The 25,086-nt window shown below is 39.8% G+C and overlaps 1 protein-coding gene and 1 long non-coding RNA gene across 3 annotated transcripts in view; both read left to right on the forward strand.

Moving 5' to 3' along the window:
- The first annotated feature begins 8,557 nt into the window (after window positions 1-8,557).
- The window catches only part of CPE (carboxypeptidase E), a 54,456-nt gene continuing 37,927 nt past the window's right edge, over window positions 8,558-25,086 (forward strand). The window contains exon 1 of one of the 2 annotated variants that reach the window (XM_068942421.1): window positions 8,558-8,860. In XM_068942421.1, the coding sequence (XP_068798522.1) occupies window positions 8,572-8,860 (289 nt within the window). In that variant the 5' untranslated portion in view covers window positions 8,558-8,571. Of the gene's footprint in view, window positions 8,861-10,388; window positions 10,459-25,086 lie in introns of those variants that run through there. The other variant, XM_009677179.2, reaches the window with a different exon arrangement.
- On the forward strand, window positions 10,983-19,977 carry LOC138067192 (uncharacterized). Its single transcript, XR_011141018.1, has 3 exons — window positions 10,983-15,452; window positions 16,239-16,336; window positions 19,525-19,977. It is a non-coding gene; the product is annotated as an uncharacterized lncRNA (long non-coding RNA).

A 25,086-nucleotide genomic window follows, 5' to 3' on the forward strand; every position in this document is an offset into this window, starting at 1 on the left:
GCCTTGTTAGCTCCCACTGTTATCCTGCAGCTGCACCTGTACCTGGCGTTATTTTACTGAACTCCTAGCCTGAAAATACAAGGAGCTTTCAGTGTTGTGAATTTTCAATGCATACGTGATTCCGTTCGCTGGTTCTTAGCCGATGGCTTTGCGCCCACACAAACATTGTCACAAAATTATGTGCCACTGTGAAGGTGAAGGTATTTGTAAAAGACCAACGTCTCATCAACTGTTGGAGAGCCAAGTCAAAGCACTAAATGTTTAATATGATGACTTAGAGTTCTAATGTTTATTCCATTATTCAAGACGTTTTAAATATTATAAATAAAATATTAGCACATTATTTATTCCGTGTCTTTTTAGGTAGGTAGAAAGCGCATGTTTTTTTATGACTTGAATCCATGTTTTTCTTTGACACCCATGTATAGCTACTGTTACTTGAATCACCTGGGTTATTTTGATGCACATCCTTAGATTAGGATGCAATCACTTTGTTTTAATTAATAAAGTTACTGCTTTTGATCCTGTACACCTAGAGATCTATGTAAGCTGCTTTTATAAATATATTCTTTATCTAGAAAATGTGCCTGTTAAGCCTTTCTTAACACAGGAATTTGTATTTTAAAATCACAGGTTTGTTTTGCTACAGGACTCAAATAGGCCTGCATTTTGTCGTCATCTTCTCAGACACAGATCCTGTATTTTATTTATTGCTGAACATGATGCTGGTCAGTAAATGACCCCCTTGCTATATTTACCCCTTTATACATATCAAGAGCTATGCCAGGCAATTACATTTTTGAGTTGTTAGGCCTTTATTAAAGAAGACTATAATGTTTTTTCCCTATCTAGTGAGAGATGCTAGAGTATACACGGTTCTGAAATTTAACAGTCTCAAGTGCTGGAACAGCACATATAAGAGCGATGTATGGACACATTTTTTTTACACCCTCACACGCAAAACAGTCTTTGGCCCTTCACAAAATGCAAAAAATCTTACACAATCTGTTGTTCTTTATCCTCGTATAGAGCAAAGAGGCTGATTTAACTCTTAAAATTGATATGTTAGGGGAAATAAGTGGGGGAGTAACACTTTTTTTCATCATCTAATCTTTTCCTGAAAGTCCAGCTTTCTAAAGAAGGCTCATCTGTGAGAAATAACGGCTTGTACAATCCCTTTAAGATATGACAAATGAACGAGTTCTATGAAAGCAATGAGAAGTAATTTCTAGTTCTGCTTTTTGTGTTAGAAAGCATGGAAACTTGACAAATCTCCTGCTTTAAATTCAAGTGTAACAAATTGTTATTAAAATTAGCACTGCACAATAATCAACTGTTTTTTGGCTACTGATCTGGAATACTGAATAAGGTGGAGTATATTATATTAAAGTGCAACTTGTCAGAAATGCCAACAATGACTTATATTGTGATACAGTATATAAGTTTATTTACTTTCCTCACACAGTGTATAATTAATGACTGTTAAACGTTTTAAAATAATTTTAAAGAAAAGTGTGATACATTTATAGGATTTAACATTTTTTATTGAAAAAGGACATTATTAAAATCAACATTTTTGTTATCAACATTTTTGTTATACATGTTTATTGCTGGCTATATTGTCTGGTTCATTGTCTCCAAATCTCCATCCCACAGCTACCTTTCTTTCTGTCAGATTCTGGTAAATCTCAAACAGTAAAATGTATAGCTGGCAGGTCTAGGAAGAAGGCAGAAATACAGGGGAGGAAAACAGTACATAAATCAGTGTTCATTAGCATTTGTCAAATAAAACTAAATCGTGTGTACTGCATGCATTTGCTACGTTGTTTATGAGAGCGTACCATTGAGATGGCAGTGTGGTTAAGGGCAACAAATCAGATCTTTTAGCTTTATGATGTAGCAGTAGACACTGCAGACATAACAGGAAATGGTGAAATGTGTCCACTGATATAAATTACCCCCTGTGTACTTTGGTTCACTGCAATATTTTTTTTCTTAAACATTTGTGAAAAACAGCTTAAAATAATTCATCAATGTACTCTTCTGAGTACCAAATCATAGTTAGGAAGAAGGAGTAAAATTATTTGATAAACTTGGAGTGGGACAATCCTAACCCATACTCAAGTTAATTGTGCAATCATCTGTCTAAATACAGCCGCAATATATTAAACCACAAATGATTTCTGTATATTTAAGTAAAGGGGCAGACTAAACCCTCCAAGCATGGAAATTTAACAGTGGAGAGCTGAAATTCTGATTTAGCTCTTATTTGGGAATTCAAGGTTTGTAGTTGCAGCTCATGCAATATAATCACCATAATTTATGCTTTCCGGGGAACAGATATAAAAGCAAAGGTACCTGGGTGCTCATGTCGAAAAAGCAAGAATCCTGAAACCTACATCCTGCTTGTGTTTCTGAAAAAGACTGTGTTACTTAGGGCCAGATCCAAAAAAGTGACTTGTTGGAGGTTTATGGGGGATATAGCTGTGTATGCTCAAATTATACCCAAAGTCCATCTCTGTTGCCCTGCCGCTGCCTGCCCCAGGTATCCGTGTATTCCCCGAGCTGCCCATGTCCTGACAGAAGTCCTCAGCCTACGTCCTAATTCTTGCACGAGCCCAGAAAGGCTGTAGGCAACTTGCAGAAACAAATGTTATTCAAAATGTAAGTATTCCTCTGGTCTGCATTTAAATTACAGGTGAGAAAGGTGATGATAAACAGCTCAGCCTTTTTGAAATCAAGAGGTCAGGGCAGCTGGAGATGCCTCTCTGTAGCCTAGTGAAGGGGCATATTTACTCAGCCGCATCGATGAGGGATTTGATGCTGCTCGTTGTTACTGCAGAATGAGCCTCCACTGAGAGGTCCAACTCTTCCCGTGTACTAGTCTAGATAATTGAATAGAGTTTGGTCTCCAGGAATCAAATACTAAAATTTACAAATAGCAATACTTTGGCCTGAATTTTAAAATGTGGACATGAGGGCTTTGAGTGAAGGCTGCCAATTCTTCATTCAGTTAAGTAAATAAAAGTATCTGACTTTTGTCAGTCTAATCCAGGGTTAATTGAAATGAATAGGAATTTTTAGGGAGCCTCATAACTTAAATTTGCCAAAAGCATAAACAGTGTTTCTTCTTGAAAAATGCCTTACCTATCCACCTTCATTTAAAGACATAAAGAAATAATAATTTAATAATAATAAATTATGTTGATGAAATACAACAAGTTAAGCTGGATAAAGAAATGTGCCTATGTCTGCTTGATTTAGCCTGCAACTAATTTAGGCTGCAACTTCTTGCCATTGGTTCTTGTTAACAGTTTTCTGTGGTTGATTCAAGACTCCTGATGCTCAGTATTTTCTATCTGTGAGGGTAAGAAACACAGTAATCAAATCACTTTTCAATGATTTTTCAATGACGTTTTTCAATGACGTTTTTCAAATCAGATCATATGATGCCCTCTGTTGCAGCAAGACATTTCCTCTATTTCTCAAATGCCTTTTGTGGCTTACGTCTGAATTTTCAGTATCTTCTTTCAGATGTAGACGTTAGAACTGTGCGTAACAGTTCCCAGTCATTCTCACCAATACCACGCTGACGGTACGATTACATCCCTGCTCTTAATCACTGCCCTTCTGCCTACAAACATTCAAAGATAAAATTAGCTCTTTTTGCCACAACATTGTGCTGGAAAACATGTTTTCAGTTATTCATCTATTGTGGTCTCTAAGTCCTAGAAAATTATTTGCCAAACAGTTAGCTCTTCCCCTTGATAATTATAAGTGTGTTTTGTACTTCTTGCTCTTAGGCTTAATTTGTCATTTCCTACACTGAAACATTATGTGTTTAAATGGGCTTGAGTTACCAAGTAAGCCATTGCACTCCAGAGCTGCTGTATCCTTATTATTCACTGTTCTGCCAATCTTTGCGTCATCCACATGTTTTTATCAGGTTTGATTCATATTTATTTCTGTAATCATTGAATAAATTAGCCTCTGGATTTGAAATACCAATCCCTGTGGAAGACCAGAAAAAAACTCCCATTTGACAATGAGTCACCACTTGTTAACAACCTGCCAGCCAGTTTTCAATGCTCTGAAAATAATATTGCGTGATAGTTTCTCTGTTTTGCAGTATCGCCATGATCTCTCTCAAAAACTGCACTGGAGTTGTCTCTCAGACGTACTGTCACCCCAGGCAGAGCGATTACTAGTGTAATGGGAAACAAGGGGCAGTAATAAACCGCTGCCATTTATGTAGGTATACAGTGTGTTGGTATGATCGTCAGATACGTTTTATATGAACCTTAAGTATCAGTCTATAAAAAGTTTCTATATAGGCTTGTATAACACATGTCTATGTAGACACGTATAACGATACCTACCTCCCCATGCCAGCAGGAGTGCAGCAAGCTCCTAAATACCTGGTCGGGTTGAGTTTCGGTGATATGGGTGAGTCAGGTGTCTCATCTGTCAGGTGGAGACAGGGAGAACAAGGCAGGTTGGAACAAGTAAATTGAAGGTGGTTTTCTTTCCTCTCCTGTGCCTTGTCTGTATTTGGATTTTTAAAATTAATTCTTTATTTCTTTATATTTCCTTTGACCTGCCTTAATTAAGCCTGCTCTCAAGGTGCTGGGTAAAGCCATGACTTTCTATATCGCAGTACTGTTTTCCAGGTATCCAAGAAATAGAACCGCTGAGTTATGCAAGGCATTTTGGAGGCTGGTAATACAAGTCTACGTGTTGAAGAGGTATCCTCAAGTGACCAGAGCTGCCAGGTAGGGAGAGGTTTAAATCTGAGATAGTTTGTGTGCAGAATCAGCAATAAAATCGCTTTTATAAAAGCTTTTATGTCTTCAGTTATCTCTACCTACTTGTCTGGTTATTTATTGAAAATGACATCAACTGTTTTCTTTTTTAAATTTTAACTATTGTATTCCTGTCCATAATTTCCTGATATATTGAATCCTTTATCAGTTTTTTTGTTACTTGGCCTGGTCCTTTAAAACATATAGGCTCTATAGCTATTCTTCCTGAATAGTTGTGCATTATTAATATCCCAACTAATCTTTCCGAATTTTTCCAAGATTCCAAAATGCAGTATAACTGAATATTAGCCGGCCACAGATAGTCCTCTAAGGAGTTCTTTAAAGATCAAGTACTGACTTGGTCTTACTGATCTGAATATGCTTCTCCCTTACATACTATGTTCAGCATTGCACTTGGTCGTTTCTGTGCTAGAGAATACTTTTTCTTGTACGTAGTACACCATCCTACTTCTTTCCAAATATAAACCAGAAGACTTGACTGCGTGTTTCTGTAGCATCACGATTAATTATATCATTGTTGTTAATAATGTAAATCTCTGATTTCCGTCATAGAGCATTGGTAAGATTTCTATTGTTCCAAACATACTTTAAACACAGTAGATAGCTTTAGGGTTCTCATTTTAAGTTTAGAAGAGAATATGATAGTCTCAGTCCGCTTTCTTGTCACACAAGTGAAAAAATAGTTGCTGAGAATCTGGAGAAAAGTTTTTCTTGAGAAAAGTTGCTGAGATCTTGTAAGTAGAATTGTGCGAGTGTGGGGAATTTTTTTAAAAGATATTTATGCGTATACTTGCTGGTGAATCACTGATTTGCTGAAAAAGAAAGATTTAGGCAAGCTAAAGCTACTTGAAAATTTATATCACATTCACAAAATTGTTGTGGCTGAAAGAATATCTTTATTTGTATATGTATAATATATGTATTTTTATAAATGCCAGGTAAGTTGTTTTCAACATTACCAAATTGTTGAGGCTACGTCTGTTAGCTACATCTACTCTTTGGTATCCTATATAGAAATAAGAGAGAGAAAAATCTGCTAATAGGTGATTTGTCTGGGCAGGGAGCACCAGAGACCTATTCTCATTTTAGTTAGCACTATTAGTTTACACTAGAACATCCAGGAGCCTGGTTATGGCTATGGCCTGGGCATGCCACTGTGGTTAGGGTACTCCTCTGAGACACAGGCAAGCGCAAAACCTTTTTCCACGTTAGGCAGAAATTTGATCTTCATCTCTGATGACTGTCCTCATCTCTGAACTATGGAAAACTGGAGAAGGGAATGAGTATAAAGGAAGTCAACAATTTATTCCATCTACTTAGTCTGTGAATGTTCTTAAGTTCTCTGTGAATCTAATCTTTGTTTCTAAATCCCTTATTAAAAGAAGTTAGCATGTGTGAACTCAGAATGAAAGACTTATTTGATAACATATGAAACACCCTATTCTACACAAAATGTATGTATGCATCTATTTTTATAGGAACACATTCACTTAGTTTTTTTTTCAGGTTAACCCGTATGGAAATTAATGTAAATTCATTCAAGCCTAATTGCGAGACTTGAATTTTGTGTAGTAGAGTTATAATAATTCATTGCTTGAATAGTTAAAAGAAAAAAGCTCATTTGTTGAGCCTAATATTATCTTTGCTTTTAGTGATGTTGTATTTTGGGGAAATAAATTTGAATGGAAGCCAGTGAGAGTTGCTACACTGCATAAAGTTCTTTATGACTGATCATTATCTGAGAGAACTTTCTGATACCATAACTCTAAAATCACAGGTTTGGCAGGTTTGTTTACTTTTTATGTAAGGGAGAATAATGGAAAAAAAAAATTTAGCTTGTGATGAACTTAACCAACAAAGCTGATAAAGGAGGAGGAAACTTCTGAATCCTCTAAATGCCAAGTCAACTACATTTATTTGCAGTTCATCCTGGAGCTCTGAGAGCGTGTCCTGTATAACATGTAGTTTTTAAGTGATGTGAAGCCATAAACAAATTCATAGTATAGTTTGTGCTGTCTGGGAGGGGAGAAATGAGAAGGATAGCAATTCAATGATCCTGGATATGTATAGTGAGTGTGCTATGAGAAACAGCATATCAGAGAGTCTCTGTACATCCCTGCCTTGCAAAATGCTTAGAGCAAGCTTGTGCTTGCATCATTGCAAAGCAGGAGCTGATATGGCACAGTATGATAGGCATCTTCTAAAGTTTTCTAGCAGTAAGAAAGGAGAGTTGAGGGCTTCAGAGAACTGCTGTGAAGGTGCCTCTGCACATAGCTGCATTGTCATAACCCTGGAATTAAACTGGGGCGAGGAAGCTTCTGAACCCAGTTGGCTTTGAAAGACAGGAAGCTCAGGGCAAGCTGACCTTTGGGTGTTTCTGTGAAGAAACATAGCAGATAGGCCAGGACTGACGGTCAGGACACAGAAAGATACCAACTATAGGTGTATATGCACATATAAATACATAGGCGTGTTTTTAGGTCTGTCATGAAGAGCTTTGCTTTGCTAGCATAGTGCTTGTACCCAAGGGTAGCTGGTGTAGTGTTCAAGGTAGACTCACAGCCAGAAGGTACTTTTGACTTCTTTGCAGATGATGTATCCAGATCATTTGGAGGGCTGTAATCTTGGGTATGCATGCGTGTTGTGGGACTTTGGATGTGTCTCGCACTACATTGCAAGTATGATTTTTAGGGCTGGTATCGCCATATGCCAGGACTAGTGAGGATGTTCTCCCAGGAGATGTTATCTCCGCTATTTTCCTGCTTGGAACTCAGTAACCTGTAATTTAGGAAAATAGCCCCTGGGTCACAAAGAGTTATTGAAGAAACTTTCCAAAAATTGATTCGTTACATTATGATTTGTTGATGGAGGAAGATGTCTTACAGGCTCGCCTTTTAGATTATTTGTTAAGAGGCTAGGTAAACAGATGTGAGATGACAGGGAACAAGGTTCCATATGTACAAGGATTTGAACATCTGAAAATTTTGAAGTGAGGCTTTGTGTCTTTAAAAACAATCCGTATGCAAGTTGCTCTTCAGCATGTGTACTTTTGCTTTCATCAGTCATCTTTCACGGGCTATTTTGACATAGTCTAAACTCCAGTGAACAGAAGTTGAAAAACCAGATGACTTAAGAAGTTATTTCTTATCTGTGGTCTAGAATAGACTGTGGTTTATTAATATACGGTGTGAATGGCTTCTCACAAGGGTAGGCCCGTTGAACGTAATGGGAGTTGCTCTCTGAGTAAGCATTCTTCAGTAGCAGAAAGTACTCTTGGATATCAGTTGTGTTCTGCCCTTTGGTTTCTGTGATGCAGCAAAGCTACTTTAAATTGACTATTAGCTCTTTTGTTTATATTTTGCCTTGCGTCCTCGACCAAATACATTTGCATTATCGTGCAGTAACACTACTGAATCGAGGTGGATATTGGCCCTTCAGCGGCGCGAAACGTCTTGTTCACTTAAGACTTTCGCCAGCGGCTTAACCCGGTGGGGCCGCACGAACGCCGTCAAAAAAGAAAAAAAAAAAAGCCGAGGGGGGAAAAAAAAACCCCACATGTCGTCACGCCGGAGCTGAGCGGGAAGGGGCGCGCTGGCGCTCGCCTGCCTGCGAGGGGCGCCGCGGCCCGCCGAGGGCGGTGGCGGTGGCGCCGCCGGCCCCGCCCCGGCCCGGCCCGTCCCCTCCCGGCGGCGGCGGCGGCGGCGGCGGCGGCGGGCGGGCGGCGGGCGGGCAGCGGCGGCGCGGCGGCATGGCGGGCGGGCGGCGGGTGCCGGCGCTGCTGGCGCTCTGCGGCGTGCTCGCTGCCTGCCGGGCGGCGGCGGCGGAGCCGGCGGGCGGCGCCAGCCGGCGGCGGCGGCTGAGCGCCGAGGAGGGCATCTCCTTCGAGTACCACCGCTACGCGGAGCTGCGGGAGGCGCTGGTGGCCGTGTGGCTGCAGTGCCCGGCCATCAGCAGGATCTACACCGTGGGGCGCAGCGCCGAGGGCCGCGAGCTGCTGGTCATCGAGGTGTCCGACCGCCCCGGCGAGCACGAGCCCGGTAAGGCCGGGCGGGGGCAGGCGGCGGCGGCTCCCGCGCACCCCTTGAAGGACTGCTCTTCCCGGCGCGGGGCCCGAAGCGGCGGAGCAGGCAGCCGGGCTGCAGCCGCTCGCGGCCGCGCGGCGAGGGAGCGCGGCGCCCCGCACCGGTGCCCCGGAGGGCGGCCGGTGTCCTGCGCGTTGCCGGCCGCAGGCCGGGCGGTGAGGGGAGGATGTGTGCCTGCGTGGAGCCGCGGCTCTGCGTGGAGCCGCGTGCCGTGGCCAGGCGTTGCCGCGGCATCACCTTGCGCGCGGCTGCTAGCCTTTGCACAGGCTCTTTTTTCGGGTGGAGTAGCTCAGGGTACGTTTTTTACATATACTTGTTTTCGAGACAGTTGCTGTAAAGGGAGATGCAATTTCCGTGCGTTTCTTTTACGTGCGTGAGCGTGCGTTTTTCGTCAGTTTAAATCTCAGAACTGAGATGGTCACTTATGTCTGCGCTTGAAAGGGCTTAATCCTGAAAGGTGCGGGCTGCCCGGGGCCTGACCGTAGGTGAGCCGCCTGCGGTTAAGGCTTGGCGTTCCCATCCGCAGGTAGTGGAACAGGCCGGGATGGTCCGTGGTTTTCAGCTGGAGGTGTGGCTTCTGCTGAGCTTTGGGGACTGGGTCCGGACGGCTTAGTTTTTTGAACCGAGTCTAACCTTGCCTTGCATCTTTAGGGGTTTTTGCCCTCTGCATTAGGGTTATTGTTAATAGTGTTAAAAATTGGAGGTTGTAGGTTCATAGGACATAAGGAAGACTGAAGTGGGAAGTAGGGTAACAAAGTGTTATCTTGAAATGAAAAAGACATGTAGAAATCGCAGTAGAATTTGAAAAATTTGCTTGCAGTGTGTTGCCATCTTGGCAGGAAGGGTGGTACAGAAGCGAAGGATTAATCCATCACCCTCGTGTAATTTACACGCTGGAGCGATACACAGTTGTTACTGTGACTTTGTGAGTGTTATTGTCAGTGGGCCGTTGTTGCAGCTTATTTAGTTGGCCCTTCTTTCAAGCTACCTGAAACCGGGAGAAAAGAGCGCTCTGTGCAGTCTGAGATGAACAGCGTGATTCTTGCTGGAGACGTGCTCCTTCTCCTGCTGATGTCAGTGATGTGCAAAAGGGTTTGCTGCTGAGCCTCGGCAAAAGAGAATCCAACTTTACATCAAGGAGTGGTAATAAAGAGCAGAAAATTTTCCTTTGGATTAAATCCATGCATAGCTACAGTGAATATCAAGGGCGATCCACGTTTCCTAGAATGTGCTCAGTCGCTCACAAAAGGAGCCTTAACAGACAGAAATGCCGCATCTTTTAATGTTGAAATCACATGTCAGGGTGACACATAGGATGAGTGCTGGCAATCTGTAGTGGCAAATAGTGACAATCCTGTTTTTTTCCCAGAGAATCAACTGGGGTTTCAACCAGAGCAAATCAATTGCCTTATTTAAATCTTCCATATCATTCCTCAAGGTACTGAGTATTTCTTGAAAAGCGGAGAGCTTCTGCAGCTTTTGTTATCTGCAGTGGCACATGAGAGGCACTCAAGATCTCTTAGGAAGGTCAGTGAGGCAGACCTCATGCCTAGGTATGTTCCACCTCCTTTGAAATCACTGTAAAAACAGAGATAATATATGTGTCTTCGTTCCAGAAAGGAAACACCCAAATCTTATGCTAATGGTTGTATTAGAGATGTTTTCTTCTTAATAACATGCCTTTTCTTCTACTATATAGTAAAATTTAGCACTGTTTATTTTCACATATGAGCTTTTTTAAGGTGTATAGTAAAAGAAGTGGAACTGTGTAAAAACCTTACCAGGAAATACGAGGCTGATTCTGCAGCTCTTACCTGAGGGGGGAAATCCTTGCTCCTTCTGAGAATCTACCCTTGATTCTCAGGTAAGAATGTGAATGTGGATATTTTGTGCAATTAAAGCTTGCAGGGTCAGGACCTGTCCGACTTATCTTTACATATTATTAAAGAATGATAGAGAGATGTACAGAAACATGCATAAATATATACATACATATACACACATACATATATATGTGTGTGTGTGTGTATACACGCATATACATATATATACACACATGCTTTTTTTCCTTCCTTCCTTCATGACAAGCTAAGAAGTCATCACTCCTGAACATATCCTGTTCCTACAAGATCTCCTGAATCATGTGGTTTATTTTAAAATATGCGTATGTATAAATGAAATATATACTGTGGCTCATGAGTGTATGATCTGTAGTCAGCTCATGCTTCTAGAAACCTGGTAAGTATGCAGGGATGATACCTGAATTATTTAGTGAGCTGCTGTGAAAAACAACAGAAAAGGCTATCCTGTTAGTGTGAAAGCTGATGATTAAATGATGTTTTTGAAGAGATAAAGGAGTATAAAAATACGTTCTCAGCTATTCTGTTTTTCTTTTTGCATGAAGCTGAACTGAAAGTTTGACTGTAAACAAATACTGCATATACATGCATACATTACATAATCATGCCTGTCACATGCCCTTGCAGCAATGTGTGAATGCGTTTGATCTTACATAGACATATGAATTGGTTTGTATTTTAAAAGATGTATTCTTTATGAAAATAAATTTGTGGGCAATATTTAAAAAAAATGTATGAGAGAAATGGAAAGGAAAATTGCAGAAATGTGCTTTGGATTACCAAAGCAACTGAAGTGAATCCTTAAGGCCTCATCTTTTGCTGGGATAAATATATGTTAAGAGGATTTTTTTCTTAAAGCTGTGATACTACATTAGAAGCAAGAATGGCTCCATATGAGTAAGTCTGGTTTCTTGCATAAGCATATAAAGCGTCTTGGCAGATCTTTGAAACGCAGATTAGTCGCTTGGAAGACGAGAATGGCCTTCATGAAGCTATTCCCAGAGATGTGCTAAATGTCCAAAGTGTAAGAATGCCAGAAGTTTCTGATCATATGTTAAATACTAGGGAAATATGCTGTCTTCTGTGCAGACTTGAATACCTGTGTTTTGATTCATGCCATACAGTTCGTTCTAATAGTTTGCAATTATTTTTATTTTTATTTTTAGTGACAGCAGTTTATTTAGGCTGATAGCGCACCCAAATGGGAGAATAGAGCCCGAAATCACTGATGGAAAATAAATTGTTGAATGAAGAGAAGAAAAACCAGAAGATGAGGATGTTTGACCTTTAACAAATAGTTTCATACTGAGGAAGCTGTTTCGTGCTGATAACCTCGCTTTTAATCAGGGAGGACTAGAGGTTAAGGCAGAGGAAAATTTTAATGAGACTAGATCAGTGATTATGTGTAAAAGGCATTATCTGAACCTAGACTGGAAGTGATCAAAAATTTTGATCACTGACTTTGATCGAGTGAGAAAATATGATTTTGTCCGTGTGCCTGCCCAAGAACTGGCAAAGTTGACAGAAGATAGCAGACAGCAAGGCAAAGAGAAGGAGATTACGGCAAGTTGACGATGCATGAAAGAAAAACAAGAGAACGGTTGATACTAAAGCACAGATTATTTCTGGTACAAAGAAAGCAATACTTTACATTAATTCAGGTGCAGGAGAATAGCAGGTGCTATTTGAGAGTAGCAAATAGCCTCTTGCTTTGGATATCTGATGTTCTTTTGAACACACACCCAATAGGTGCTGATCTCTTGAGGCTTCTTCCTTTTTTTTTATTGCTATAGAAAAGCTCATCTTGGGCACAAGTTTGTATGCTTTCATAACAATGAAATACATTCAGAATTGATTAACACAAAAAGCAGTTTTTGCATCTCCTATATATTAATGAAGGGGAAAACCAAGTTCTGTCTAATACAGAAGTCAGTGTCATCACTGTCACCGAAGTGCTCCCTCATTCAGGTGTGGCACCAGCCACGTGATCTCATACTTTCTGTGATAAGATGGCCAACTGACAAGTTCATGGCAAAAAAATGGTTACACATGGTGTTTGTGTTTCATTGTTGCACAAAAGCCCATTTTTTTGATTTTTTTAATATGATTTTGTAAATGTAAGAGACTCTGTAGCCATTCTAGAGAACTGTGACCAGTGCTGCTTTCTGAAAAAGTCAAACAACAGCAACAAGAAGAAACAAATGTGTAGGAAGATGCAGTGATTTCAGCACAGCGTGGGCGGGAATCTGTGCTGTGCTTCCCTGGAGCTGCGGCACAGGGGAAGAGGGAGACAACTCGATATCACCTTTGGGCCTTGTGATGCTTCAGTGCTCCATATGGGAGAAGTATTGAACTCATGTAGGCAATAAAACACTTCAGCAATGGTGATGTTAGAAAGCACGTAACTGTTCTCTTGGTTACAGTGATGTCACTGGATGCTGCTGCTCTAATTTTGTCATTTACTGTTAGTTGCACTTAATTTTGTAAAGCGTCTTTTTCTCCTCCTTGCAGTTTAGAAATGAAAATCCTGTGAGCTATTTGGTGGGCTCTATCAATATCTCCCAGTTTGGCAAAAACAAGAATACAAATTGACTATGGCAAGAGCTTGTTATTAAAGCTGGGTATTAGAGAGCAAATCTAATTTTTGCGTGTTTAAGGTTTAAGCGAGCGTCAGTTTTTATCAATGGCTGCTTGTTTAGCATTTTTTTTCTGAAGGAAGATGTTGAAGAATCTGGGACTAGTCTCTGCTAAGTGAGAGTGCACTGAGTTCCTATTCAGCTGCATTACAGGGTACTGCAAATGCTATAAAGGTATGGATATAAGCAGAGCGCTTTGTATCAGGAGTACAAGAGAGGTTAGTCTGACCATGCTATGCTGTCCTTGGTCTGTCCTCTGCTGTTCGGCTTCTCTCCTCTCATTGCTTACGTTTGCAAACCTCTTAAACTTGTGCCACTCTTCAGGGAGTAAGGCAACAAGAGCGCCTTCAGTTTCGGATTGAATAGGTGAGTAGGGCAGCTTTTAGTGTCTCCACGTGGATGTCTAAAATAAAATGCCGAATAAAAAATGGTTAAATCCTAACAAGTCTACCTACCTTTTAAGTAGCCTTCTGCATTTGGATTTTCTGTCTTTGTGCATCAGGGAGCAGATCCCCTTTCAGAACATTTCAGGAAGTTCTGCCTTTCCCCTAAAGCTTTGCTGGCGATAGGCTGCAGACTTACCTTCCTAGAGTGCTGAAAACAGAGGGCAAATCTGAGGCTCAGCCACACTGTAGAAGATGGAGAGGTTACAGCTCACTTTCCAGTGAAAGCTAACTTTTCTCTTGTGCCATCGGGCCACATATGCCAGTTCCTCTAGAGTCTCAGAGGCAGGGTTTGGCCAAGGTAGTCTCTTGGAACAGGGTTTTAATGCTGCCCAGGGCCAATGTGGGATGCCCAGTGTCCTTACTCGATTCTGTAGGTTGTGCAGATCTCAGGAGTGCTGTAGGATTTGCTGACAGTAAGTTGAGTGTCTGAACGTGCTGAACAAGTTTTAAAAAGGCATTTGTTTTATTTTTAAGAGCTGTCAGTAAATTTGTATTCTTTGTAATTTCCTTAGCAGCACTAATTTTTTTTGAAAATAGAAGATTTTGCTTCTTTAATATTTTCTTACATAAAAAATATTTTCCAGTATTTGTACATTCATCCTTTCTTCCTAAGTCACTTTAAAATTCAATTTAAGGTAGAGGTACAGAATACCACGAGTCAAGTATAGTGCTTGGAAAACCGGTGAAAATCAAGGAGACGTGGTAGGTGCTTTCATAGAGCACATTTGCAGCTAGTTATTAGTGCCATTCATGTTCCCACCGAAGTCGATGGAAATTCACAGTGAGTATGCTTAGGCAGCTGTGTTAAGCAGTCTCTGCAGTGTTTCCTAGAGATATAATACTGTTAGTCCAAATTGCTTTTCTGGCTGAGGTACTTAATCATTTCCATTTTTAGTAGATCATTTAAAAAAGGATTAAGAGAGGGTTCATGCTACGTGGGAAAATACTGTGGGTCCCAGCTACTACATTGAAGAAGTTGATGTTCTTTTTTACTTGATGGAATAACAAAAAAAGACACACAAACTGTAGCAAAAAGGTCTCCAGTCTTCATAAAGGTCTAATATGACTCCACTAAATGCAGTTGTTGTTTTATTTTTCAGGCTTAATTAAAATTAGGCTGTTTATTAACGTTAGCCTGACTGCACAGAATTCCTTGATCTGACTCAGACTGGTTTTGATAATCCTGTTCTTTTTGAAAGAGTTGATTACTTCAGCTTAATTTCTTTTAAAGAGAACAGTTATTGTCACCCTCCACATCTGTAGAGTTCCTTAACAGTTTCTAATAAAATGAAGTGAACTGTTTTATTGCTGGTTGAGACTAAATGGATGTTTTATTATTAACGTGAGATTAACGTGAACTCCAGAGCATTAGTAAAAAATGTATAGAGCACAGTGATTTCCTAAGGTTTTTGTGAAGCATTTTGTTGAAGGCAGTAAAAAGTAATTGTATGATTTATCAAAAAGTGACCTGGCCATCATATAAATAATTCTTCTTTCACTTCATCCAGGAAAAGTTATTTATTTTTCTGTAATTTTGTGATCAACATCTCAAGCCTTTAAATTATGCAGAAGATGAAAAATGCAAGACTGGCCCTCCTATGTCATAGTAAGCACAATTTTTTGTCTGTAAAAATGGAATTGGTACTGTGTTCAGTCAATAATGTATCATTAGAACTAATTTAGAGTTAGTTGTGCGTTCATTACACCTGATTTTTGGCTTTTAAATGGGGTATGTGGTTTAGAAGCCTAGATGCTATACATGCCTGCTCATGCTATAATCTCTCTTTGCTGTTTTAGTAGATAGAGCTCTTAGGTGGGCTGCAACGCCCTCTGAAAATGTCTGTTTTCTCAACTGACTATAAGAGGAGCCCATATTAGACAGATTTCTAACCTAGGCATTTGTGCAAGAGCTTACGGTTAGATGTGATGAATCCCAGCGTTTGTGTTTCATCATATAAAATACCTTGTTTCATTTTATGTGCTTTGTGACACATACTATTTACGAGTTGCATTTGGTCTTTTCTCAGTGGATTAATTTATATCGTTAATTCTTCATTCCTGTTTAATTCATATTCCTTTTAAAAAAGTCTTAGGTCACATCTTTTTCTGGCCTACAAGTTCTTTTTAAACAAAAGTCTCATACCTGTGTTACCTTAGATGCTTGACTAGTTGTTCCACTGAAGTAGGAAGTAAACTGGAAAGAAGGTTTGTAACTGAATTATTTTCAACCTCTGTGGAATCAAACCAAAAGTTAAAATTGCACTGTGTACTTTAAGGCTTCTGGGACAGTTAATTAAAATGATGAGTGGTGGGTATGAGCACTGCAGTACAAGCTGTGTTCATTTTGGAGCAAGTTGCTGAGTAACATCTTGACATTTATCTTGAAATCAAGAGCCGGGATTCATGGAATTCAGAGGACTCAGGATGTCACATTGGAAGCTTAGTTTCTGGTATGCTGAGGCTAAATGAAGACACCGAAGGCCTTTGGAGGTAAAAGGTTAAGGAGAACCCTCCTCAGTAAAACCGTAGCACAGTTGGCAGGTTTTATTTGCAGTATGACATGAATGTGAGCTCATTTGACTGTCATAGACCTCTATGCATTATCTCATATTTAATGTGGAGAGTTGATGCTGCATTGGAAACGGGTTAGGGGCTCTGTGGGAACAATAATGCTAGAATAAGCCAGCTGATTCACTAGGAGTTTGGATTTTGGAATCAGACTTCTGCCACTTTATGGGAAACCAACTCTATGTGGTGTGATGCCATAGCGGGCCTATGGCATTGACATTGTCACCTTGCCCATTCCTTTCAGATTTACTATCACTGATGAGGACACTAGACTGTCAAAGTATGGTCTTGGTCCGTACCAACCATTCCCTTTCCAGTAGAGGTTTCCAGCAATGTCCTAGCTTTTCACTAGCTGAATCACAACCAGCCAAACCTCCCCATGACAGCAGCAAAAACCGGGGCGATTATCAGAAGACTGTGGATTTCAGTTCAGTATAAAGCCATACTTCAGAAATGTGCACAAGATCAAGTAACAGAAGGTCTTAAATCATAAAGCTATGATGGCTGTTCCAGGACAGTAAACATTTGTTTTTGATTAATTCTTTTTCAAAAATGAGACATTTATAACTACCTAAGCTAGTAGCTGTTTCCTAGTAATCATTCCTATTGAGTCATGTGCAAAACCGACGTCCTTGTTTACTCACAAATTAAGTCCTGTGGAGCAAACTGAGATAATCGTTCTTTATGTGGAACTGTTCATTATTGTGGAACATGAGCTGCCTGATTCACAATAGGAGAAAGGAGATGCTCTGGCTGCAGAGGCTGCCTACAATGAGAACAGCCATCGTATGTGTAGATGCTTATCCCGAAATGTGGATCTGCCTTAAAGCTAATGAAAAGACATTGTTTGGTCAGATGGCATATGTGGCTGCTTGGCCAAGATTTAGTGAGATGGTTTCTTGGCAGAGGAATCCTTGATGACATACCAATTTAATGATCCAGTAGATTTTTCAGTATCTAGAAAGTCTGGCCTTTGTTGTATAAGCTCTCCAAACAAAAAGAAGTCACGCAGTACTTTGCTGCAAGAAATACAAATAAAGTTTGAAAGAAACAACAAGAAAGCAGAAGTACGGTGACATATTTTAAAGCTCAAAACTCTTTGCATATTCATGTTTCCTGTATCACAGTAAGAGATTACGAGGTAACAAGTGTGTGAACTACTGTATGTTTTTCCCTCTGAGATTTGTAACTGTAAGAAATGTCATTTGAATGACATCTCTCAAAATTCAGTCGTGCCCATAGCATGATTAGCTTTGAGTTAGACATGGCAGTCCTTTAGTCCTGCAGCGTAGTGAACGTGTGAAACTGTATTTCTTGCACGTTTACCTTTCAAAATGAATAGTACAACTTTTTTTCCTATGGCAAACTGAGAGCTTTGTGGTTTTGGCCAGCTCCGTATTTTGATTTATTGGACAAAAGAGTGGTTTTAGAACTGCAGGCAAAGGTAGAGTCTAAATAGAAGTCTAATAAGAGTCTAAATAGAGTCTAAGACCTAAATATACTAACGTATACTAAATAAGACCTAACATTCTTTACACAGGTAAAAAAAAACCTCTTACTTCAAAGGGAGCTTTATGGATATTGTAAAGTGACTCTCCATGTCAGAACTTTGCTTGGTATAAACAACACAGTGGTTAGCTTTCTCCTCTCGCTCAGCTGCTGAGCATGCACAAATCAAACTGAAGTCAATGGGGACTGTATGTCTGTATCTCCATTATAAGCAGGAGGCTTATAAATCCTAACTCTTGACCCTGCTTGTGTGAATACCCTTAAAAAGGAACACTTAATGTGACTTCAGTGCTGTGCTAGCCTGCAGTTAAGGAATAAGAAATGAAAAGTTTACTCCTTTCTGAATAAAATGTCTTCTTTCTTTCTATTTTTGATGAATTCAGGACATAGGAGGGTGGGGAGAGGAAAAGCAGCTGTGGAGTTGGGGCCTAGGCTATTTTATGCTTCAGCTTTGAACAAGGTCATTTTTTTAGGAAGTTGTTTCACAGAAAGAAAAAGGGGTCTTGTGACAAAGGACGCCTGAGTTCTTTCGTGGCTCTGCCACATGTTTCTCATCTTTTTGGATGAGAACACTGTTGCTCAGTGCCTCAATTTCTCATCTACGTGATAGGGAAGATTAGACTTCCACACTTTGGGAGGTTAGTGTGTGGCTGTGCTACGCACCCAATATATGGACCTGATATATGGCATGTGGTTCAGTATTTCCTCAGCCTTTGGGACACAGCTCCTGCCTGCTTCCTGTCTGATATATCCTCATAGTAAACAACCCCAGCTGTGCTAATAGACATAATGTTAGCAGGAGTTATGAGTTTGTCCTCCCTGTTGACCTGCTATGGACATGCTATGTATATATGTGTATATATATTTTTTTTTTTTTTTAAATACTCTGCCTTGGTAGCAGAAATGTATAAGGAAGGTATCAATTCCCCTTTTCCTGCAGTGCTGGCAGGCAGAGTCACATCTATAGCTGCAAGATTTCTGTCAATTACTTTAGGGGTGCCATGGAAAAATTTATAAATAAACGGAAATAGGGGAGCATCTGTTCCTTGATACCCAGTGTACATGAAAGAACTGAGAGAAATAAATTCTGTATTATAACAGTAACTAATGCAAAATGAAAATGTACCTGATAACATAAGATCCCTGAATAGAGAAGTTTAAGAGCCAACAAGCTCATTTGACTTGAAAAGTGAAGAATTGTCTGAAATAGATGTTGCCATGGTGACAGAGAGGATTAGCAGTCCGAGAGTGATTTCATTGGTCTGCTACTAGCACAAGTTGCTTGTTTGAGTAGCATTAATATGTTGTCTCATGCTGCTTTATATGCTCAGACCATCTGGCATTAGTGGTATTTAAAGGTGCAGTTCTGTTACGAAAGCCTTGACCAACATGATGTGATTTATGTTTGTAAGACGAGTTGTAAGAGGTCTTGGAAATGCAGGGTCGTGCACTAAAAATATTCTAAAAAGTCACAGCATGTACAGAGATGAATGAGGGTTTTGGGAAGCCAAGTAGGGAATTTCAGAAATTTGTTTTATATTCAGTCAATGCACATTTAAAATACTTACTGTACAAACTTGTGCTTTTGCATATTTCTTTAGGTCTGTATGTGTGTGCAGCCATGTTATACATTGTGAAAAGAGGAACTTGTCACTATACACTGTGAAGGAGCTTGGGAGCAACAGATCAAACACCTTGTACAAACACAAGATAATATTGCTCATCTTATTGTGTATTAAAGAAAAATATTTCACAGAATTAAATGAATAAAATAAAGTCTAACCAAGCAATGGAAACCCCTCTAAGTTACTTTTCAGTCCACGTTTTCAAGAAGGAATCAATTTCAATTTTATTTTAGTTTGGCTATATGCTATTCAAAACATTTTTTGTGACAAAGTATTTGATAAGAAAGACAATTTTGTAGAGGGTAAGATAAATCCTATCTTTGATTTTATTTATAGCTATGAGTCTTCATCTCCTTCCCTTAATACCACTGGGCTCCAGTGTGGGAGTTATCTTCCAAAGGAGCTTATATGACACTGTTGACATTGCATCAGATGCTTGTAAATTTTCATTATTTTTTCCTTGGTCTTTTTTATTATGATGCTTAACTGTTCTCAAGAGTTTTTTCCCAGACAGAGATGGATGATTTAAGAGTGACCAGCTTCTAATCAAAAATGTTTCTGTCAGAGCTTGTGAATTCCAGTGTGGAGGTCAGTTTGTGGGCCAAGCATCATATGAAAATGGCTTGGGAGAAAATTTGGCTAGGGGCTTTGTTCTCCTGTACTGACTTCAAACTAACTGGAATTTGAAGTTAAATCTTGATAATGAATACTGTCAAAGCAATTACAGAGTATGAATGAAAGCATTTTTACATTCTGAAGTTATGGTGTTTTCCAGGTATGCAACACTTATCCTCAGAGATTGATATGATTTTCATTTGATAGCAGTGGTTTAGTGTGTAGTACGATAATCAAATGAAACGAAGGACTTGGGATCTACTTGACAAATATTTAGGTTTTAAGTTTTTATTCTGAAGCTTGGACTTTGATGCCAAAAAAAATTTTTGTTATAACTTGCATTTCAAATGTGAGACCCAAGAAATACATAACTGTAGATGTTCTAACTCCTTTAAATAGCTTCAAAATTATTATCTTTGATGCTTAATGTTTTTACGGCCTAGTCCTGTTTTAACTCAGTCAGGGTGAATAAAGAGCACATGAAGACTGCCAAATACCTTCTCTCCCCAGCCCACACCCAAGCCCCAATTCCTGTCTGCAAGTGAGTTCGCTCCCTGGCTTTTCTTGGAGCCAGTCAACCAGTTCTCTCTGAGAGAAAGCTTGGGTGAGGATTTGGGGAGTAATTTACCGCAAGACCTTCCTTGGGGTTAGATGAACAGAGCTGACTTGCTTTTTCGATCCCTCTGCAACCTTCTGGTATTACCTGGTTGGGTCTCACAGCATCCCATATATCTGGATACGCTCACAGGACACCCAGGGCACGCCACACATCGTCTCAGTGTTGCGCTATTAAAATCAGCCTGATAGGCTATGGTGCAGCCCTCATATGATTACTGGCACTTTGACCTTAGAAAAAAAAGCAGGAAAAGGGAAAAATTACTTCTTAAACCACCATGTGGGGCCCAGAGTGGCCTTGGCCAAATGTAGAGATGATCAGAGGGAACTAGACCTGAGAAACATGGGAATAAGCCACCTATACCTCTTGGCCCAAGGGCTTTCCTGGCTGCTCTTAGCAATGCAGACATGGCCATAATTGTTCATTTCTAGTTTTACAGTCAGAAGTTTTAGTTTGTTTTTTGAAAATTATTTGTGTTTAAAAGCTTAAGTTTTTGGCCAGATGCTATATCATTCCTTCTCAGTATTTGGTTTGTTTCTGTTCTCCAAATACTGAAGCTTGATATATTAATATTTATAGTCTGGGAATGAACTAATGGAATTTTTTTCTTCTATAAACAAATGGCTTAGTTTTGCCACTTTCATTCTTGCTGAATTCCATAGCACTTAAATGAGCCTACTGCAGTTGATAAAACTATTCACAGATTAATTCAATGTGAGGAAAGACAATAGAATTTAGAAACAATACAGATCTGGAATAGTGGATCTAGAACACACTCTCTACAGAAAAACTCTACAAAATGAGCTTAAAAAGATACTAAGTTGCCAAGTCCGATGACTTGGACTATCTGAAATAGAAATAGATGCAGCCAGGCTGTCTCATCCGGAGCGTCCAACAAAATTCTTTCAGTTTATTGCTAATGTGAATTGGAATCAACATAGGTGGAATGATAAAATATTTTATCATGTATTTTATTTTTTTATTAATATTTTATTTTCTGACCTATTTTACTAGTTTTACTCCCCTTCTAGGGAAGAATAACCCCATGCACCAGTACAGGCTGGGGCTGACCTGCTGGAAAGCAGATATGGGGAGAAGGACCTGGAAGTCCTGGTCGACTGCCAGTTGACCACGAGCCAGCAATGTGCCTTTGTGGCCAAGAAGGCCAATGGTTTCCTGGGCTGCATTAGGGAGAGCGTTGCCAGCAGGTCGAGGGAGGTGATCCTGCCCCTCTCCTCAGCCCTGGGGAGGCCGCATCTGGAGTGCTGGGTCCAGTGCGGGGCTCCCCAGTACAAGAGAGACATGGAGCTCCTGGAGTGAGTCCAGTGAAGGGCTACAAAGATGATTAAGGGACTGGAGCATCTCTCCTATGAGGAAAGGCTGAGGGAGCTGGGACTGTCCAGCCTGGAGAAGAGAAGGCTTAGGGGGTATCTGATCAATGTGTGTAAGTATCTGAAGGGAGGGTGTCAAGAGCCAGACTCTTCTCCGTGGTGCCTAGTGATAGGATGAGAGGCAACAAGCACAAACTGCAACACAGGAAGTTCCTTCTGTCTGAAGATGAGGAAAAACTTTTTTACTGTGAGGGTGACTGAGCACTGGAACAGGTTGCCCTGTTGTGGAGTCTCATTCCTTGGAGATATGCATCTGGACACATTCCTGGGTAATAGGCTCTAGGTGACCCTGCTCGAGCAGGGGGGTCGGACTAGATGATCTCCAGAGGTCCCTTCCAACCTCAACCATTCTGTGATTCTGTGAAAATTAGTAAGATGGAAATTTGCCATTGACATAACCAACCATAAATGGCTAACGGCAAGTTATTATAACAGATCAATAGATCCAATCTATTTTAACAATATATTTTCTATGTTTGGTGGATTACTCTAGTTGGCATTATTCCGTATTGTGAGGATAATTTCAGAAACCTATATTTAACACCCACAACTGAATTACCAATAGGTAAAATATCTCCTTCACGAAGAATCAATAAAAGGCTCCAGCAATACTCAATTTAAATGTAAATAGAGCAGTTACTAGATTTACGCTGCTTAAGCTTTGTACTGAGAGAATTGCACCTTTGGATAGTATTCACTGAATAATTCCAGTGACATCTGTATATTTTGACCTCACAATGACCTCACTGTGGAGTGCTCAGGTCTAAAAGTTGACAAAGATTTAGTGCCCATCTGTGACTTTGACTTTTGTAACATTGAGCAAGTTATTCAGTATGTCTGTACTCTGAGAAACTGGAGCACAGTACAGCGCAAATCACAGGAATCTGCGAGGGGGAAACCATTAAGGTCTATGAGTTGCCCAAACACCACAGACATTGGAGACATAGCAGTCCAATCCATTTTTTTATTTTCTCCTTCTTTGGAACTGAAAGGAGGATTAGGATAGTCTAAACCAAAAATGAATTTTAAATGGACAGAGGATACGGGGTCTTCTGTTCAGAGATCCTACTCAAGAGTCCTTTAATGTCCTCTCTAATGGCTAGTGGTGGTGTCTTCTCTTCTGCTTCATCCACTACATCAGTATCTCCTAGCACAGAGCATATTTGCTTTGTAGCAAAATTTGCTTTTAGTCACTTAAGGCTGCATTATATTTGTCAAGATGTAGAATATTCAGAAGAAAGCTATAGCTAAAATTTACAACAAGAAAATGGCACATTAATAAGCAGTCTGCTTCTAGTGTGGTTTAGAGCAGAACTTGCCTTTTCTGCAGGAGAATCTCTAACAGAATCTTAGAAAAAACAAAGCAGTTGCAACTGTAGAAGGAAACGGACGTTTCAAATGCCTGGCAGCAACCACACACAAGGATCCTCCTATGTTGTTTATTGCTCTGTCATTAAATGTTCCTTTCAAAGCTCTGAACAGAGATGGAAATCACATTTATAAATAGATACATAAAAGGAATAGACAAATAATGACATCAGTTGTTCAGCTGATGATTAGATGATTGGTGCAGTCTATAATAATCTGGGATATGTCATGGCAGTTAGCATCTGAACAGAAACTTCTCAGAATAAGAGCATGGGAGTACAAGGGGCAGTGAGCATACAGCGTTTTACCTAATTTATGGACGTAGAAGCAAGCAAAGAAAAAATTGTGATAGATTTCTCTATTACAGTTTTTACAGAAAAATGGTGATTATTTGCTTATTGAGATTTTCGTGAGCAGACACAGCTGGAATACGAATCAAACTGTTCCCTTTGGTTGCTCTAGGTGAGAAATAGGTTGACTTCACTGTTGGCATCCTGTCATTCCCCTTTGGCTGCCCTTTTGTTATTCTCTTTCATTACAAAGCATTGAAATTGATGCAGCATAAATTCTCTTTGTGTTTACTCTGCAAATTGGTTAACACATACTTAATTTTTGAAACAATTTATGGGCACAGAAGTGCCCTAAGTGCTTTTTAAGAAAAGTATGTCAAGAGTTATTTCTTCCAGTCTTCCCATGAACTATTTTATGGTGATGAATGTATCTTCCACTAATGCAGTCAAAATTAAGTGCTATGAAAATCTATATGAATTTCAGTTCTGCACACAACAAAGTCCTCTGGAGCTGTGCTAGAGACAATGAAGGATCCAGAATTCAACATATTAGCTATATTGTTCAGTACTATGGAAGTGAGACATGGGTGGGTTACATATGTGCCTTCCCACAGCTATGGTATTAATAACATGGAATAACTTATAATAAGCTAAAATCAAATATGATTGTGTGTGCATATTCATGTGTGCCTGTGCATTTTATATATAAAAAAATTCCAGAAGGTCCTTATAGAATGAAAAAATTAAAATCTCTAAACCATCTGCTGTGCAGAAAACCTGTTTTTTGGACTTTCTGCATGCAAAATAATCCAAAGTTCTCCACAGAGCTTGATAGAGGAGGTAGTCTTTATTGACGCAAAATGATAGCTTTGCTCATGTCTGCAAGGCCTATTTAGAAGAGAAAAGATTTGCGAGACCAATCTCATTTTTTAAAATGAAAAGCTTTTAAAAGTTGGTAGTAGAGATACTTTTATTCTAAAAGCCAAAGAAATAATAACAAGTAAGTCTAACATTAAAACGAAGGCAGTGCAGCAGAATCTTGTCAACCTGGAAGTGAAGGTGTACTGGCCAAGGGAGTAAGTGGTGAGCTGATCTTTAAAGCTCATTGAATACTCAAGAGAGGAAAGCAAATACAAAGATTAGAAATTCCAATGCTAGTCCTTACCATAGATGAAGTTCCACCATAAAAGCTAGATATTTGGCAAAAATACCTTTCCAACCCTTCGTGTTCATGCTGAATTATGTGTTTATAAAGGCA

This window comes from Struthio camelus, chromosome 4, assembly GCF_040807025.1.
Source record: "Struthio camelus isolate bStrCam1 chromosome 4, bStrCam1.hap1, whole genome shotgun sequence".
In the NCBI taxonomy this organism is placed as follows: domain Eukaryota; kingdom Metazoa; phylum Chordata; class Aves; order Struthioniformes; family Struthionidae; genus Struthio; species Struthio camelus.